This window comes from Pteropus alecto, unplaced genomic scaffold (genome assembly GCF_000325575.1).
Source record: "Pteropus alecto unplaced genomic scaffold, ASM32557v1 scaffold365, whole genome shotgun sequence".
NCBI lineage: Eukaryota > Metazoa > Chordata > Mammalia > Chiroptera > Pteropodidae > Pteropus > Pteropus alecto.
This window is the reverse complement of record NW_006436299.1, coordinates 839,798-856,551: the sequence shown is the minus strand read 5'-3', so window position 1 is coordinate 856,551 and position 16,754 is coordinate 839,798. Positions and strand designations below refer to the sequence as shown.

General features: G+C 40.1%; 1 protein-coding gene across 1 annotated transcript in view; it reads left to right on the top strand.

Moving 5' to 3' along the window:
- Window positions 1–16,754, top strand: part of SHROOM4 (shroom family member 4) — a 224,361-nt gene that overhangs the window by 185,593 nt on the left and 22,014 nt on the right. The window contains exons 4-5 of the mRNA XM_006913403.3: window positions 160–2,632; window positions 7,949–8,010. Of these exons, the coding sequence (XP_006913465.2) occupies window positions 160–2,632; window positions 7,949–8,010 (2,535 nt within the window). The remainder of the gene's footprint in view (window positions 1–159; window positions 2,633–7,948; window positions 8,011–16,754) is intronic.

Here is a 16,754-nt window from a genome sequence, read left to right as displayed (position 1 = left end):
TCCCTATTTCCCTTTCTTCCTTTTTTTGCCTTATCTTTCTCTAATTTGTGGTTATGGGTGACTCTGGATTGCCTTGCTTTCTCTCATGACAGAGCTGGCCACAGTGGGAAAGGGATCTGGTAACCTGGCTAACTAATCAGTGTGTCCTGTGTCTTGCAGTGACGTGTGTGTGCAGTGGTGTCCACTCTCTCGGCACTGCAGCACTGAGAAAAGCAGCTCCATTGGCAGCATGGAGAGCCTGGAGCAACCAGGCCAAGCCACCTATGAGGGTCACCTCTTGCCCAATGACCAGAACATGTACCCCAACCAGCGTGACTCAGCCTATAGCTCCTTCTCGGCCAGCTCAAATGCCTCTGACTGTGCCCTTTCCCTCAAGCCAGAGGAGCCAGCCTCTGCAGACTGTATCATGCAAGGCCCAGGGTCAACTAAAGCCCCTAATGGCAGGTCTAATATGGCTGAGACCTCAGGATGTAGCCAGCGCACCAACGGTGGCCACCTGACTCTTAGCTCCCAGATGTTATCCTGCCCACAGGAGGTCCACCACTCAGGGCCTGCCAAGGCTTACAAGGGTCCACCACAACCTCCAGTAAGGCGAGACAGTCTTCAGGCCTCCAGATCCCAGCTCCTCAATAGAGAGAAGCGCAGGGCTTCTGAACCTGTGGATGCCTTACAACAAGAAAAACAGAGCTTAGAGAATACACTATCCCCAAGAAACCCTAACAGGTTTTGCTGCCTCAGCAGGCAAAACCAAGTGAGAAATGAAGGCCATCAGAACTGTGAGCTCAGCCAACATCTTGAATCCAGCCAACAGGGTTCTGAGCATCTATTGATGGAGGCCTCAGCCAAAGCTATTGGATTCCAAAAATCATATGACAAAGCCTCCAGCATAAATTCCAGCCCACTCAACAAGGCTTCAGCAGACCTAGCTAAGGCTTCTCCTTTTAGCAGCCCTTGGCACCTCACAGGACCCACAGGCCATCGTCATAGTGCTCCTGAACAGCTGCTGGCATCCCACTTGCAGCAAGTGAACCTTGATACTAAGGGTCACAAGGGGATGGATCTCCCAACTGGGCAGGATAGACATGAGTGGACTCTGTCCCCTTTACATAGCGGCTACACAGGGAAGAAAAGTCCATGTCCCCCTGTAGGAGGAACCCAGGACCAGCCCAGTAAAGAGAAAAAGACCAGGCCAGTAGATGATAGACCTTTGTGTTTGGGACACCAGAGCCCATGCAGATCCCCCCATGGAGAAGCTGATGGACACCCTCCAGAAAGAGGTTTCCAGGACCCTAACAGAGCAAGCAGAGCAGGCAGTGAACTGGCCAGCCAGCAGCCCTCTGCCTCCGGCTTGCTCGTTCAACAATCCAGGGACTGTTCTTCAACCACTAAAGTAGTTGACACCACAGAGACAACTGAAGAAGGGGACAATGAGCCCAAGGACTGTGGCCAGGTGGCTGGTAGGCGAAATGGAGGGACCCGGGGTCGCTCAATTCAAAACCGGCGGAAGAGTGAGCGTTTTGCTACCAACCTGCGTAATGAAATTCAGAGGAGGAAGGCCCAGCTCCAGAAAAGCAAGAGTCCCTTATCACAACTATGTGACAGTAAGGAGCCAGTGGGAGAGACTGAGGAGCCCCTAGAAAGTCCTCTACTTCCTGCCTCTAACTCATCTCTTCTACCTTCAAATAAAAAACCACCTAGCCCCAGAGACAAGCTCTTCAACAAGAGCATGATGCTTAGGGCTACATCTTCAGAGTGCCTCAGCCAAGCCCCTGAGAGCCATGAATCTAGGACAGGCTTGGAGGGAGAAATAAGCCCTGGCCAGAGGCCTAGACTGCCCTCTTTGGATCTAAACACCTGGTGGAACACATCTGACCCATCCTCCTCAGACTCTGAGAAAACAAATGTTCACCATGGAGTCCGTGGTGGAGGACATTGGAGGTGGTCTCCAGAGCACAACCTGCAGCCACATGTGGCACTAGCCATGGAAAGCCCTTCTAACCCAGGAGATAACAAGGAATTGAAGGCTTCTACTGCTCAAGCTGGGAATGAAGCCATCCTCTTGCCCTTTGCAGACAGAAGAAAGTTCTTTGAAGAGAGTAGCAAATCTCTATCTACATCCCATCTGCCAGGTTTAATCACTCATAGTAACAAGACTTTTACCCAAAGACCAAAACCTGTAGACCAAAGCTTCCAGCCAATTAGCTCTAGCTATAGGGAATTGAGGAGCCATCCCATGGACGAATCATATCATGCCACAGATCAATCATATCATTCTATGTCACTCCTTCAGTCAGAAACTCCTACTTACTCAGAATGTTTTGCAAGCAAAGGTCTAGAACAATCCATGTGTTGTAAGCCACTGCACTGTGGTGATTTTGATTATCACAGGACCTGCACTTACTCCTGTAGTGTACAGGGAGCTGCAGTACATGACCCTTGCATTTATTGTTCTGGAGAAGTCTGCCCTGCTTTGAGAAAGAGAAATATGATGCCAAACTGCTACAATTGCCGATGCCACCACCACCAATGTATTCGGTGTTCACCTTGCTATCACAATCCCCAGCATAGTACCCTCGAAGACAGCACCTTGGCACCTGGCAATGCTTGGAAACCCAGGAAGCTGACAGTGCAGGTGAGGACTTGGTTCTTGGATGGGTGAGCTTCATTATTCTCTTTGTGAGGAGAAAATGAAGCAAATCTTTTGGTAGCATAACAATTATAATTCCTTAAAACTGTATAGTCCTGGCTCCACCAGATGGTAGTTTATTAATCTGAGGCAGGAAACTCAGCCACCAAAATTGCAGTTATATTATCTTTAGAGTTAGAATAAAATAAATTTTGCTTTACAAAATGTACAGAACTGGGATTTGTAGCCTAACTGTATAATTGGTATCCAAGTGACCTTAAGCAAGTCATTTGGCCACCAAAATTTACAGTTATATGATTTTTAAAGGGAAACATGAATCTTTACTTCACAAAATGGTCAGTACTAAATAAAGTCTTATTATCTCAACTCTGAAGTAGAGGAAAATAATGGCTGCCTCATGGATCAGTTGTGAAGATCAAATGAGATTGTGTATACAGAATGTCAGGCCCAGTACCTGATACAAAACAGCATGTATTCCCTTCCATTTCCTGCTTTAAAACTATTTGGAGCTCCACAATTTGCAAGTGGTCCCCTGGGCTTTGCTTTCAGAGACCTGACATCTCTGGTTTTCTAAAAAACAAATCCTTCCCCCTCTTCTGCAATCTCTTTCTGTCAGAGACCCAGGTTTAGACTGGATGTTGCTATACCCTGGTTATGACTTACCACCCTAACACAAGCCACTGCCATCCTCCAGGATATTTCTGGGAGGCTCTCCGATGTCCTTACCAGCTCACTGCCAGATGCCTTCCCCATGGCTTCCCTAGTGCTACCTTTTGGCTGGTGCACTTAAACCAGAAGTTAGTTCCTGTGTTAAACTGTTGCATATACAGATACTCTGAATAATTTGGTATATGAAGTTGTTCAACATATGTTCATTGAAACAAGGAATCTTAGGGGTGAAAGAAGCCTTACACAAATGAGTACGTACTCTACAGTTCTTTTTATACACAGTTCTAAAACAGTTACTCTATGGAAAAATAATTCAATATTTTGGGAGGTGGCACAGGATTGACTGTGAAAGGGCATGAAAGAACTTTGTTGGGTGATGATGGTGTTCTATATCTTGATAAGAGTTGAGTTACACAGGTATATACATTCGTCAGAATTTAATGAACATACACCTAATATTTGTGCATTTCACTAGAGTGAATTTTGCCTTAAAATATTATAAACAAATATGGAACTTGAATGATATGTATGCTGAAGATTTTGAAGTCTGTTGGTGTTCTAACTTATTTTATAATTTTCAGCATACGAATGCTGCACATATTTTGTTGTTTATCCCTATGATTTTATGACTTTATGCTATTATAAATAGTATTGTTTTCTTAATGTCAAGTTAAAAATTCTTTGTTACTATTATATGGAAATACAATTTAATTTTATATATTGGCCTTGTATCCTGCAACCTTGCCAAACTCACTTATTGGTTCTAGTAGCTTTCTGATAGATTTTAAAAGGTTTTCTACATTGACAATCATGTCATCTGAAAATGGAAATAATTTTATATCTTTCTTTCCACTCGCTCTGTATGCTTTTTCTAAGGTAGAGGAGGGCATTATTGCACTGTCTAGGACCTCCAATACAATATTTAATAGAAATGCTGAAAGCAGATATTGTTGCTCTGTTCCCAGTCTTTCACTATTAAGTCTGATGTTAGCTACCAGGTTGAGGAAGTTTCCTTTTATTCGTAGTTTGATGAGAGCTTTTATCAGGAGTGGATGCTTAATTTTTTTCAAATGCTTTTTCTGTATCTATTGAGATGATCACATATTTTTTTCTCTTTTAGTCTATTGTTATGGTGAATTACATTGATTGATTTTTTTGAAATAAGAATCAATCTACCATTGTTGTGACCACTTTGTCATGATATATTATCCTTTTTGTATGTTACTAGATTTGATTTGCTCATAGTTTGTTATGGATTTTTGTATCTGTGTTTATCAAGGATTTTAGTCTGTAGTTTTCTTGTCATGTCCTTGTGTGGTTTTTATATCCAGGTGCTACCCTTACCAAATGAGCTGGGAGGTATTCTTTCCTAATCCATTCTCAGGAAGAGTTTGCATAGAATTGGTATTTCTTCTTTAAATCTTGGAATTAATCATTGAAGCCATCTGGACTTGAAGTTTTCTTTGTGGAAAGATTTTTAACTACAAATTCAATTTCAATTTCTTTACTATATATAGGGTCATTTCAGTTATCTCTTCTTCAGTGAGCTTTGGTAGTTAGCCTTTTAAGGGATTTGTCCATTTTATTTAAGTTTTCAAGTTTATGGGGATAAAGTCATTTGTAATTTACTTTGAAATGCATCAAGAATTTAAGATAGATTGGAGGATAGATAGAGGAGTGAATAGAGATATGTGATAAGGCAAATATAGTAAAATATTAATTGTATGATATAGGTAGTGAATATCTGGGTGTTAATTGTAAACTTGTTCAACTTTTCTGCATGCTTGAAAATATCCATAATAAAATGTTGAAAAAAAAAAGAGGAGAGGAAATATAAAATCATGGATTAAGGGCATTGATGCAGGAACCAGACAACCTAAGTTCAAATTCTTAAGCTCTCCCATTAAAAAAGAAAAAATAGGTGGTAATAATAGTACCTATTTCATAAGTTGGTTGTGAGAATTAAATGATATAATGTGTAAGGCACTTAGAACAGTGACTGCCAGATAGTAATCATCTTATAAGTGAGTTATTATCTCTTAAAATAAGGAGAGAGATTGGCTTAGCTTGAGAAACTGTTTGCTGAAAGGAGGACCTGCAAGTAGACAATAGAGAAAGGGGACTGAAGTTGGGGATTGGAGGCAGAAGGATAAGGAAATGACAGCTGCAGAAATATCAGCCCAGGGCCAGTAACTTTGTAATGGAAGGAGGTGAAATTCGCAGGTTGCATCAACTGGCAGCAGCAATGCAGGTATGTCTATGCCTGTACCATGCCTCTCCTGAGGGAGGGACACATTGGGTTCCTAATGGCTGTTAAACTAGCTAAGCAGGTATGTATAGACAATAGGCTTTCAGACATGTGGATTGCCATCTAGGAGCCGCTTCATGCCTATTCTTATCCCTGCCACCTGAACAACCCCCCTGCCCCATCCCCAGACATGAGGAAAACTTGCAGCATGGATTAGGATACCCCAGCTCATATGACTAAGGTAGTTGTCATGGTAGCTGTCTGAAGTAGGGCTGAGATCCTTCTCTTTATGGCTCCTGGAAAATGTTGGAGAACTAATTGACTCCTGTTTAGTGCTGTTAAGAGAACTAAAATCAGTACACATTTACATCCCTAATACTTAATGCCAGTTAGTTTTCCATATATTATCAGATTATTTCATTTAACAATTGTATGAGATAAGTTATAATAGGATCCCATTTTATAGCTGAGGTAGCTGAGGTTCAGAAGGGTCATACATCTATCAAGTGGCAAAGCCAGGATTTGAACAACTATAACATTTGAGTGTCTACTGTGTACCAGGCATTGTTCTAGGTATTTTACATGTATCAACTTATGCTGTCCTCAAAGCAATCAAGAAATAGGTAATATTATTATCATGATCACACGATTAAGTAGCTGGGGAGAATGAGATAAGGAGAAATTGGGTGGTTTGCCTGAGGTCACATAGCTAGTGAAGGGCAAGTGTAGGATTTGAATCTATGTAGTCTAACTTCAGGACCAAGATACTAATTGTGCTATGTTGTCTCTCCATAAGCTGATTGCAAAGCCCAGGCACTCTCCAGTATAGGAGGATGTCTTCTAGAAGTATACCTTCCATTGGAGCAGCAAGTTCCCATCAGAGTCAACCCCCATCAGCAATAAGTCATTGGGTAACTGCCTCTTTGGTTCAAAGGGTGCCGACAATTTACAGTAACCTAAGTGGCTCATGGGGAAAAACTAGTAATGTGATACTGGGGATCTGAGAATAAGGTTGGGAGTTGGGACAGGACTTTGTTTGGTTTGGCCACTGCTATTTACCGAGCACTTCCCATAGGGCTAGACAGGGCATGGACAGGAAATCCTGGCTCCCACTGTGGCTGAACAAGTAATATGTCTTTGAGGCCAGAGACATCTCACAGGGCATCAAGGCAGAGTCTGAAGTCTAACAAGTAGTTAGAGCTGCTCTAACATGGCAGGTACATGTAGGGACTGCCCTAATCTCATAACCTCATCCTTTTCATGGTTACTCACATCCAGAGCCTCCTATGTGCTGAGCACTGTGCTAGGCATTCTCTATACATATCCCATTTTGTAACTCAGCAAAGCTAGATAGTATAGTCGTTATTTGCCAGATAGGAATCTGAGGTTCAGAGAGGTGACAAAACTTTCCTCAAATAATACAGCCATTAAGGATCTTAGCCAGTATGACTGACACCAGGTATTTTACCTCCAAAAGGGAATAAAGTTTTTTCATTGAGGCAAAGGTAATAAAACTTAAATGAGACCAGTAATAGAAGTGGAGAAAAAGGAATTTGGAAGATCAGTGAGGTTTAGGGACAACTGTGCATACCTATTGGGCTAAGCTCTGAGTCACTAGATAGAGGGTACTGAATGCAAAATCAGAGAGAATGTCAAAGGCAAATTTGCATTAGGTTTGGAGCAAGAATAGGGGGTAGGGATTTTTACAAATGGCACGCATGGCCTTGGCAAGAGGGAAAAGAGTTGCTTGGACAAAGTCCTTTAGGAAACAATGCCCAGGGTGAAGAGTCTATTCCTATAATGTGGGGAAGATGGCACTCAGCACTGTGGTTCCCCAGAAATAAGCCCACCTGAGCCCCTGAGAAGAGGAAGGGCCCTTGCAGTACAGCGGTGTGCTGGCATGCGCAATCTCCATCTGCCTCACTCTGGAAGAGAGCTGCAACAGCAGGAGCTTTAGGCCTCAAAGGCCCTTCATGACCCAGGGCTTCCAAGAAGATGCTTTGTATGTTGGAAGAGTCAAGAGGAAAGAGCAGGTTAACCAAGTAGAACAAACAAGAGCAAAGAACAAACATGCTAAACCGGTTTTTAACGTGGTTTGGGAGGGGAGTGGAGGAAAGGGAAACACGGAGTTTCTAGATGACACTGTTCAGGTCAACTGAATGCTCTCTTAGTCTCTGCATGCCCCCCAGCAGCTCAGCAGGCCTCCTGACAGAAAGGCAGCCCACCAAGTACATATTTCTGTAGCCAGCATGGGAGAGTAGAAAGAACAAGCTGGTGGCGAGGGGAGCGGCTAGGGGCAGGTTCCTGACCTCTTCACATTTTTGAGGCCATCTAGATACCTGGCTGCTCAGAGCTCCCTAACTTATCAGAATTTTGCTTTGCAGGAATTTCCTGGGGACAAATGGAAACCAATAACAGGAAAAAGGAAGACCAGCCAGTCAGAGAGGTAAGTGACCATTCAGGGAGTTAAGTTGAGATGGTACCTGTGAGGCTTCTATGAAAATTGGTAAGGTCTCCTGTTTGCTCAATTTTCTTTGAGGAACCTAGTCTGGTGTCTATACCAAGGGTTTGATGCCACAGATGTCATCCAGCCTGCCCGTAGGCAGCTGGGCTACAGACACAACTGATCGCTAAGACATTTTGAAAGTAGTAGTCAGGCAGTGTTGTGGGATGATGTGCCAATCACCTCAGAGGCCTGAGGCAGGCCTTCCCAGGCCCAAAGACATGTGGTACCAGACCTTGCTGAAACATAGATAATAAGTCATAAATTATAACTGCCTTTCCAGTAGTGATTGGGCAGTTGGAGGGGATGGAGAGGAGGTAAGACTGCCCAACTACTGCTGTGCCTTTGCTTCGGAGTTGCTGAAGGTACTCGTTTCTTGGGTTCTGCCACCTTTACTTTTTATAGGGCTTGTTGAGAACTTAAGGTCCTCTCATTAAAAGTCCAAGGGCAGATCATGCTAACAATAGGTTAAAATTCCTGAAAGAAGGCAGGGACATTTTTACAAATGGGATATATGGCTTCGGCTAGAGGGAAAAGAGTTGCTTGGGCAAAGCCCTTAAGGAAAAAAATGTCCAGAATGGAGAGTCTGCTCCTGTAATGTGGGAAATGTGGCACCCAGTATGTTCCCCAGAGATTAGCCCACCTACCATAGGTGACCATAAGGAGTGACAGTTACCTTCTCTGGGTTGCTCTACATCAGCCTGGCTGGAGATTGTGAAATTCCTTGATATACTCCTTTTTTAATTTTTATTTTTCAATTACAGTTGACATTCAATATTATTTTATATTAGTTTCAGGTATACAGCACAGTGCTTAGACATTCATATAATTTACAGAATGATCCCCCCGATTAGTCTAGTACTCACTTGGCACTAAACGTGGTTACTACAATAATATTGACTCTGTTCCCTATGCTATACTTCACATCTCCAACTATTTCATGACTACCAATTTCACTTCTTAATCCCTTCCCCTTTTTCACCCAACTGCCCATCCCCCCAGTTGTCCCAACTCCTAAATCAACAGTTTGTTCTCTGTATCTATGAGACTGTTTTCCTTTTGTTTGTTCATTCATTTTGTTCTTTCGATTCCACATATAAGTGAAATCACATGGTATTTATCTTTCTCTGGCTTATTTCACTTAGAATAATACCTTCTGTATCCATCCATTTTGTTGCAAATGGTAAGGTTTCATTCTTTTTTATGGCCGAGTAATATTTCATTGTATAAATGTACCATGTCTTCTTTAACCAATTGTCTATTGATGGGCACTTAGGTTACTTCTATATCTTGGCTATTGTAAAAAGTACTACAGTGAACATAGGGGTGCATATATATTTTCAAATTAGTATTTTGGATACTCAGAAATGTAATTGCTGGGTCATAAGGTAGTTCTATTTTTAATTTTTGAAGAAACTCCAAACTGTTTTCCATAGTGGCTGTAACATTTGCAATCCTGCCAACAGTGCATGAGGGTTCCCTTTTCTCCACATCCTCACCAACAACAAACTTGTTGTTTGTTGATTTATTGATGATTGCCATTCCGCCAATCAACAAACTTGTTGTTTGTTGATTTATTGATGATTGCCATTCTGATAGATACGAGGTGTCCTTGATATACTCTTTTCAGTCAGTTCTTCTTCAGGCCAAATTATACAAGAGGCCTCTAAATTATATTGATTCTTTAATTCAAACTCCAGGAATGAAGGAGGGATAGGGAAGAAGACTCTTAGCTGTACCTTTGCAGGGGCACCTAGGGAGGGGATGCCAAGGGAGAGGACTAGAATCTGAGTGTCCTGACCTTTGAAGAGTCCAGGGCTCTTCCTTGAGGTCTACATTGTTCCTGTGATTTGCTGATGTAGTCAGGAATACTTTTGGCTTTCTTTCGATTCCAATGTCTGGAAAACCTATTAGTTTTCTGGTTGGCAATGGAAAAAGGAAGGAATCCAACATTTATTGATCATCTACTAAGTATCAATCACTGGGCAGGATCTTTTTACACCCATAATCTCATTTATTCTCCATAACAGTCATTTTTACTACCTATTTTATAGATGAAGTCTAGAGAGGTTATATAACTTAGCAGAGGTCACACATCTAGTATAAGTGATGGAGCCAGGATTCAGTCCAGATTTATCTGGCCCCAAAGTTTATGCTTTTCCCATTATAATTGCTTCAATATAGATCCCTAAAGGAAACCCTTCAAATGGATCACTCAGCATCATGGCTCAGGAATCTAACCTGGATGGGGATACTATGGGATTCTATGGCTGGTCTTGATTGCTTACTATAAACTGGCTTGTACCATGTCCGTGGAGAAATTGTTTCAGTCTAGTAAGCCTGCTGAGTTTCCCACATTAGACTGAGACCTTTGAGAGAGGAGCCCACATCTTGGTCAGAGACTTACTCTCTGTGCCTAGCACAGAGCAGTTGCTCAAGGATATTTGTCATTTGCTTCCCAAATGAAGAAACAGAGCCTCCACCACTGAATGGGTGAAAAATAATAATGCTAACTAACATTTCTTGAGAGTGTTGTATTCTAGGCACCATTCAAAGCACTTTACACTTATTTATCACCATAACCTTAAAAGATAGGTACTATTAATCTCCCCATTTGTCCAGGAGAAGAAACTGAAGCACATACAGATAAATTAATTTGCCTAAAGTCCCACAGTTAGTAAGTTGACCAGATCCAGGCAGTCTAACTTAAGAGACACCCCACAGTAAGTCCTCACTTAACATTATCAATAGATTCTTGGAAACTGCAAATGTGAGCAAAATGACATGCAAGGAAACCAATTTTACTGTAGGCTAATTGATATAAACAAGAGTTAAGTTCCTACAGCATATTTCTGGTAACAAAACCATCACTGAATTTCTAAATAAAGATCCAAAACACTTCTAATATTAAACATTGAAATAAATGTCAGCTATATGTACATTTAAGAAAGATGAATAAAAACAAGTAAGATAAATTTTTCCAGCCCACTATTCCAGGTCAGGGTCGTGGATGGCCAGATCCCCTCCTGGCAGCTCAGGTGCAAGGAGGGAATCCAACCTGGACAGGACACTCTTCTACCATAGGCACACACACACACTCAGACTGGGACAATGTAGATATGGCAATTCATCTCACGTGCACATCTTTGGGATGTGAGAAGAAACCAGAGTCTCTGGAGAAAACTCATGCAGTCATGGGGTGAATATGAAAACTTCACACAGTGCTCTGGCTTGGAATTATTTTTTTTCCTCATCAGTGTCTTAACAAGATACCATTGGACAAAGTGATATTATTCAAGGACCTGCTGTACTACCTTACAGTGCTTCTACAAAAATGATTCCCTTACTAATTAGCCAGGGAAGTAAGAAGATTTTATTCAAAACCTAGTGTATATACTGCCTCTTTCTAGGCAAGCACGGAATTATTAGAGAGTATCAGGAAACATAATGCCTGCCAACCCACAGCTTGACCAAGAAAGGCTAACCCACACACAGTTAAGTAGAAGTAGTAATAAATTACCATTTGCAAAATAACCTACATGCCATAAGCTAAGTTACAGATATGTTTTATCTTCTCCAAAACTCTGTCAGGCAGGTATTTTTATAATTAGAGTGATGGTTCTCAAACTTGAGTGTGCATTAGAAACATGTGAAAGGCTCGTTAGACCATAGATCCCACCCCCAGAGAGTATGATTCAGTAAATGTGCAGTGGAGCTCTACGTGTGTGTTTCTAACAAGCTCCCCAGGTAATACTGATGCAGCTGGTCCTGGGATCACATTTTGACGACCATTGACTCAGATAATGCATCTGAGGTTCAGAAAAACTAAGTAATTTACTCAAGGTCTCATAGCTACTAAAAGGACAAACCAAGATTTAAATCCAGCTTTTGCTTACTCTGGCAAGTTGCTATAAGTTGAAAAGTGTTAAATACATGATTTAAACAAGAAACTTCTGGCATGTGGCAAGGGCCCAATACACGATCAGTATTATTATGCCTTATTTAAGTTCATTGGAGGGTAAGAAAACTGTAGGTTGGAACTTACCCTTTCCTCTGGGAAGAAAGGCCCAGAGGACGAAACAGGGTGTGTTGGAGGAATAAGCCCTGCATGTTAAGGATTCTGGCCTTGGAGTCAGTTGGCTTGAATTCAAATCTAGATTCTTCTATACTCCAGCTGTGTTAACTTGGCAAGTCAGCCCCTTGACTCTCTCCTTCTATCCCTGCCCAGTTTCCTTACTTGTAAAGTGGGGTAAAAGTCATGTGATTGTTGTAAGGATTAAATGAATTAATATATGTAAAGCATTTAGAACACAACCTGGCACCGTAAATCCTCATTAAATGTTAGTTGATAATGAGGAGGAGAAGGAGGAAGAGGAAAGAGAAGAGCAGCAACAGTAACAGTAGAGAAAGGCAAATAGCAAAGTATTGGGCAAGGATAGGTAGGCCTTGAAATCTATATAAGACCACAAACATGAAAGCAATTGAAGATTATCAGTTGGGTAAGTGATATGGTAAATGTAGCCCTTTGGTAACTTGGCAGCATTTGTAGCCTAAATGGGTTAAAGAGAAACCAATTATGGGCAGTGATCCAGGCATGAAAGAGAGCAACCCTGGATTGGGAAGATGGGGGTGCAATAGGAATGAAGTAGAAGGGATAAATAAATGTGTTATATTTGGGGGAAAATGTTTATTTATTATGAAAACAATACTACAGGAAATTAGAAACAAAAGAAAAAGTACCTTTATTCCTACTACCCTAACACCCTGATTTTCATTTCCTTGCCAGCTTTTATCTATAAGTATAGAGATTTTTTGGGGGGAGAGAGGCAAGGTTATAATAACTATGTAGATTTGATTTTGTGTGTCCTGCTCCTTTTTTTTCCCTCACTAAGCAATACTTGGTAAATAATTTTTCATGTTGCTATACAAATTTCCTCAGTAGTTATAAATTTTAATGACTACATAATATTTTACTAGCTTAATGTGCTCTATTTTGCTTAATCATTCCCAAATTATTGGGTAATTAGATTGTTTCTAATTTCTTGCTATAAAGTAATGATGCAAAAAAATTTTGTAGCTATACATGTTTTCTTATTTTGAACTATCTCATTAAAAACAATTATCTAGAGTTGGGATTACTAGTTGAAAGAATATGAACATTCTTATTGTTCTGGATAGATTTCACCAAACTGCTTTCCTACGAGGTGTTTTTCACTACTATTAGCAATTTATGAGAATACCAGTTTCCCCAAAATCTTGCAATCATGGAAAATTTTCTTTTTCTAATGCAATAGGTGTAAATGGTATCTATTATACTTTTAATTTGCTTTAATTATTCTAGTTGGAATTTTTTATGTGTTTACTTAATATTTGCATTGCTTCTCATGTGTTCTGTTCAGATTATTTGATCATAAATATGTGACACCTTTTGAGGGAAAAGTAGAAAGAACTTGGTGATTGGAATTTGGGAAAGAAAGGAGATCAGTCAAAAATAAATCTGATGCCCAGTGACTTGGAGAAAGTTATTGACATAGCTAGGGCAGGTGAGAAGGGGAGCTGGTTTGGTGGAGATAATAAGTTTGAGTTGGGATGTGTTGAATTTAAAGTTAGTGAAGGAGACAAGTGGCTTCTTTGGAGGAAGCTTGTTGACCACCCAGCAAGGGGGTAGGGTAAGGACGAAGAACAAGCAAAGGAAACTGAAGGGGCAAGCAACTAGAGTGGTAGAGGAAGTATGCCAGTACACTAACACAGAGGATAAGGAGAAGACCAGTACTGGCTTTGACAGTTTGGAATCATAAGTGACCTTCAAGAAAGTAAGCTTAGCAAAATGGCAGGCATAGAAAGTAGATGGCATGATTATCTGTAAGGGAGATGCATGGAGAAGAAATGCACACAGCTTTACACATCGTAAATTCACCTGTTTTAAGTGTATAATTCAATGAATTTTGGTAAATTCACAATGTGGTACAATCATCAGCACAATCCAATTTTTAGACATGTTCATCTCCCAAAATTCCTTGTGTCAATTTGCAGTCATTCCTCATTCCCATCCTCAATTTCAAGCAACCACAAATTTACTTTCTGTCTCTATGGATTTGCCTATTTTGTATATTTCATATAAATAGAATCATACAATATGTGGGCTTTTAGGTCTGCCTTCTTTTACTAAGCATGCTTTAGCAGTTCATCGTGTTGCAGCATGTATCAGTATTACATTCTTTCTTCTTGCCAAATAATATTCCACTGTAAAGATATGCCACATTTTATTTATCCATTCATCCATTAGCAGACATTTGGGTTGTTTCTACTTTCTAGCTATTGTGAATAATGCTGCTATGACCATTCAGGTACAAGTTTCTGTGTGGACATATGCTTTCTGTTCTCTTGGGGATATACTTAGTAGTGGAATTTCTGGACCATATGGTAATTCTATTAACTTATTGAGGAACTGCTTAACTGTTTTCCTAAGCGGCTGTACCATTTTACATTTCTACCAGCAATGTAGGAGTGTTTCAGTGTTTTTTTTTTCATTAATTTTAATACATTAATTATGTGTTAGTATTACTGTGTGATTTGAAAAAAAAACTATTTTAAAAGAAAAATTTTTAAAAAGACGTTTTAATATTAAAAATGTTTTAAAAGAAGTTGGCTAGGAAAAGGAAGGAGAAAATTAGGTGGTAGTTAAATGGGGCAATAAGATTTAAGTTAGTGGTTCTCAAAATGAGACCCTAGGACCAGCAACCTCAGTATCGCCTGATAACTGGTTTAAAATGCAAATTCCTGGGCCCCTCTCAGACCTACTGAATCTGAAACTGGGAAGTAGCCCAGCAATCTGTGTTTTAACATGTCTTCTAGGTAATTCTGATTTGAAAAGCTAAATATGAGAACCACTGGCTTAAATCAAGGGTTGGTTATGATTTGGGTTTAAGTTTAAAAACAGAAAGGAGAGGTCAACGGAAAGGGAAGGAGTACTGATACTGAAGATGGAGGAGGGAGATCACAGTATATGATCTCAAGGAAGATGAGAAGGCCTAGGAAAGGTCAATGGCAGAGATGACATTTAAGAGGAGAAATCCTGATGGAGTTTCCACTCCTCCCCACCCCTCACATACACATTTTAACATTTCTTATGTCATTTCTGTCACAACAGGAACGATGAGTGTAGGTGGGAAAATCAAGTGTATATTCTTGAGCCACTCTCTTTACCTGGAAGCCTGCAACGAATTTTAATTCCATGTAGTTACGCTCTTGGTCGTCTTCCTCCACTGTTATTTAGTTTGCATGCAGAGAATGCAAACACATTTTAATATTAGCAAGAGGGAAAAAATTAATGAGTAGATATGCTGGGAGAAAAAGCCACATGAGTATAATGTATTTAAAAGCCAAAAGAAAGTATTTTCTGGATTATCTCTTTTGGTTTTCTATACCTATGATTGCCTCCTGTGATCCTTTCCATTTTCTACTTTGCCCAGAACTTTAGAATGTATAGGATATTTTATGTACATGACCATAGTTAATCCTCACAACAACCCTTGTGTAGTTAAGTCTTATTGTTCCCATTTGACTGAGAATGGAGCTGAGAATCAGGAAAAGTGTTATACTATTATTAACGGCAACAACAAAAAGTATAATAACTAACATTTATTAAGTGTTTGTTATGTGTCAGGTACTATATTATAAGCATTTCACATGAATTATTTCATTTATTATTTATCATGATCCCATGAGATAGTTACCATTTATGGACCCATTTTTACAAATGAAGAAACTTACTCACAGATTAAAATTACTTATCCCAGATCAAACAAACATCTGACGCCAGAGCACATTACTTCTGAGATTATATAGTAAGCATATGACAAAACTAGACTACTACTCAGGTTTTTCAATTCTCAGCCTAGGGCTGGCTCTCTTTCTCCTCTTTGTCTAACAGTGTTACTTACCAGACAAGCTTGATCTCACTGTTAACTAGAATTTGGTTTGCTAGAATTCTCCATCAACCAGCACTTCTGCTTATCTAAATCTGTGAGATCTTTGACATTTCTGAGGGGGTCCATCACCAGACCTTTGTGAGTGTGTCTCCAAATTTGTCATCACCACTACAACATAGTATGTACCACCACCAATAAACATTTTATCTGGCTCAGAAACATAACTTTCTTAAGACTTTTCCATTTCTCTTAATTTCCATCACCAGTACTAGTTTGCAGAGAGTTTGCATTTTGGTGCCATTATTCCTAAAGAAGCACATTTTCCCTCTACTGTGGTTACTTCACATGTATACCTCGACAACAAATAGAGACCCATCAAACCACATTGAGATGGAAGTGCCAAGAAATTGACTAGCCCCCCTCCTTTGCTGGGTGACTTGCCCTACAAACCTGTATTGTGATGCCTTGCAAATAAAATCCATACCCTTTGCACAATAAGCATTTACTACATTTCATCAAACTTTAGGGTTACTCTCAAAGGGTTAAAACCTCAAATGTTTAATACATGCATGTCAAAGAACTACTCTATACTAATAATTCATTCATAATTAAGCACCCAGAATGCCTTTTAAACTTTCTGAGATAGAATCATATTCTTTATAACTTTGGTATTAAGTCTATTTCATTGTATTCTGGGTCTTTGAAATTCAGTACATTAATGTCTGGTACACATGAGGATTCAAATAGATAAAATTT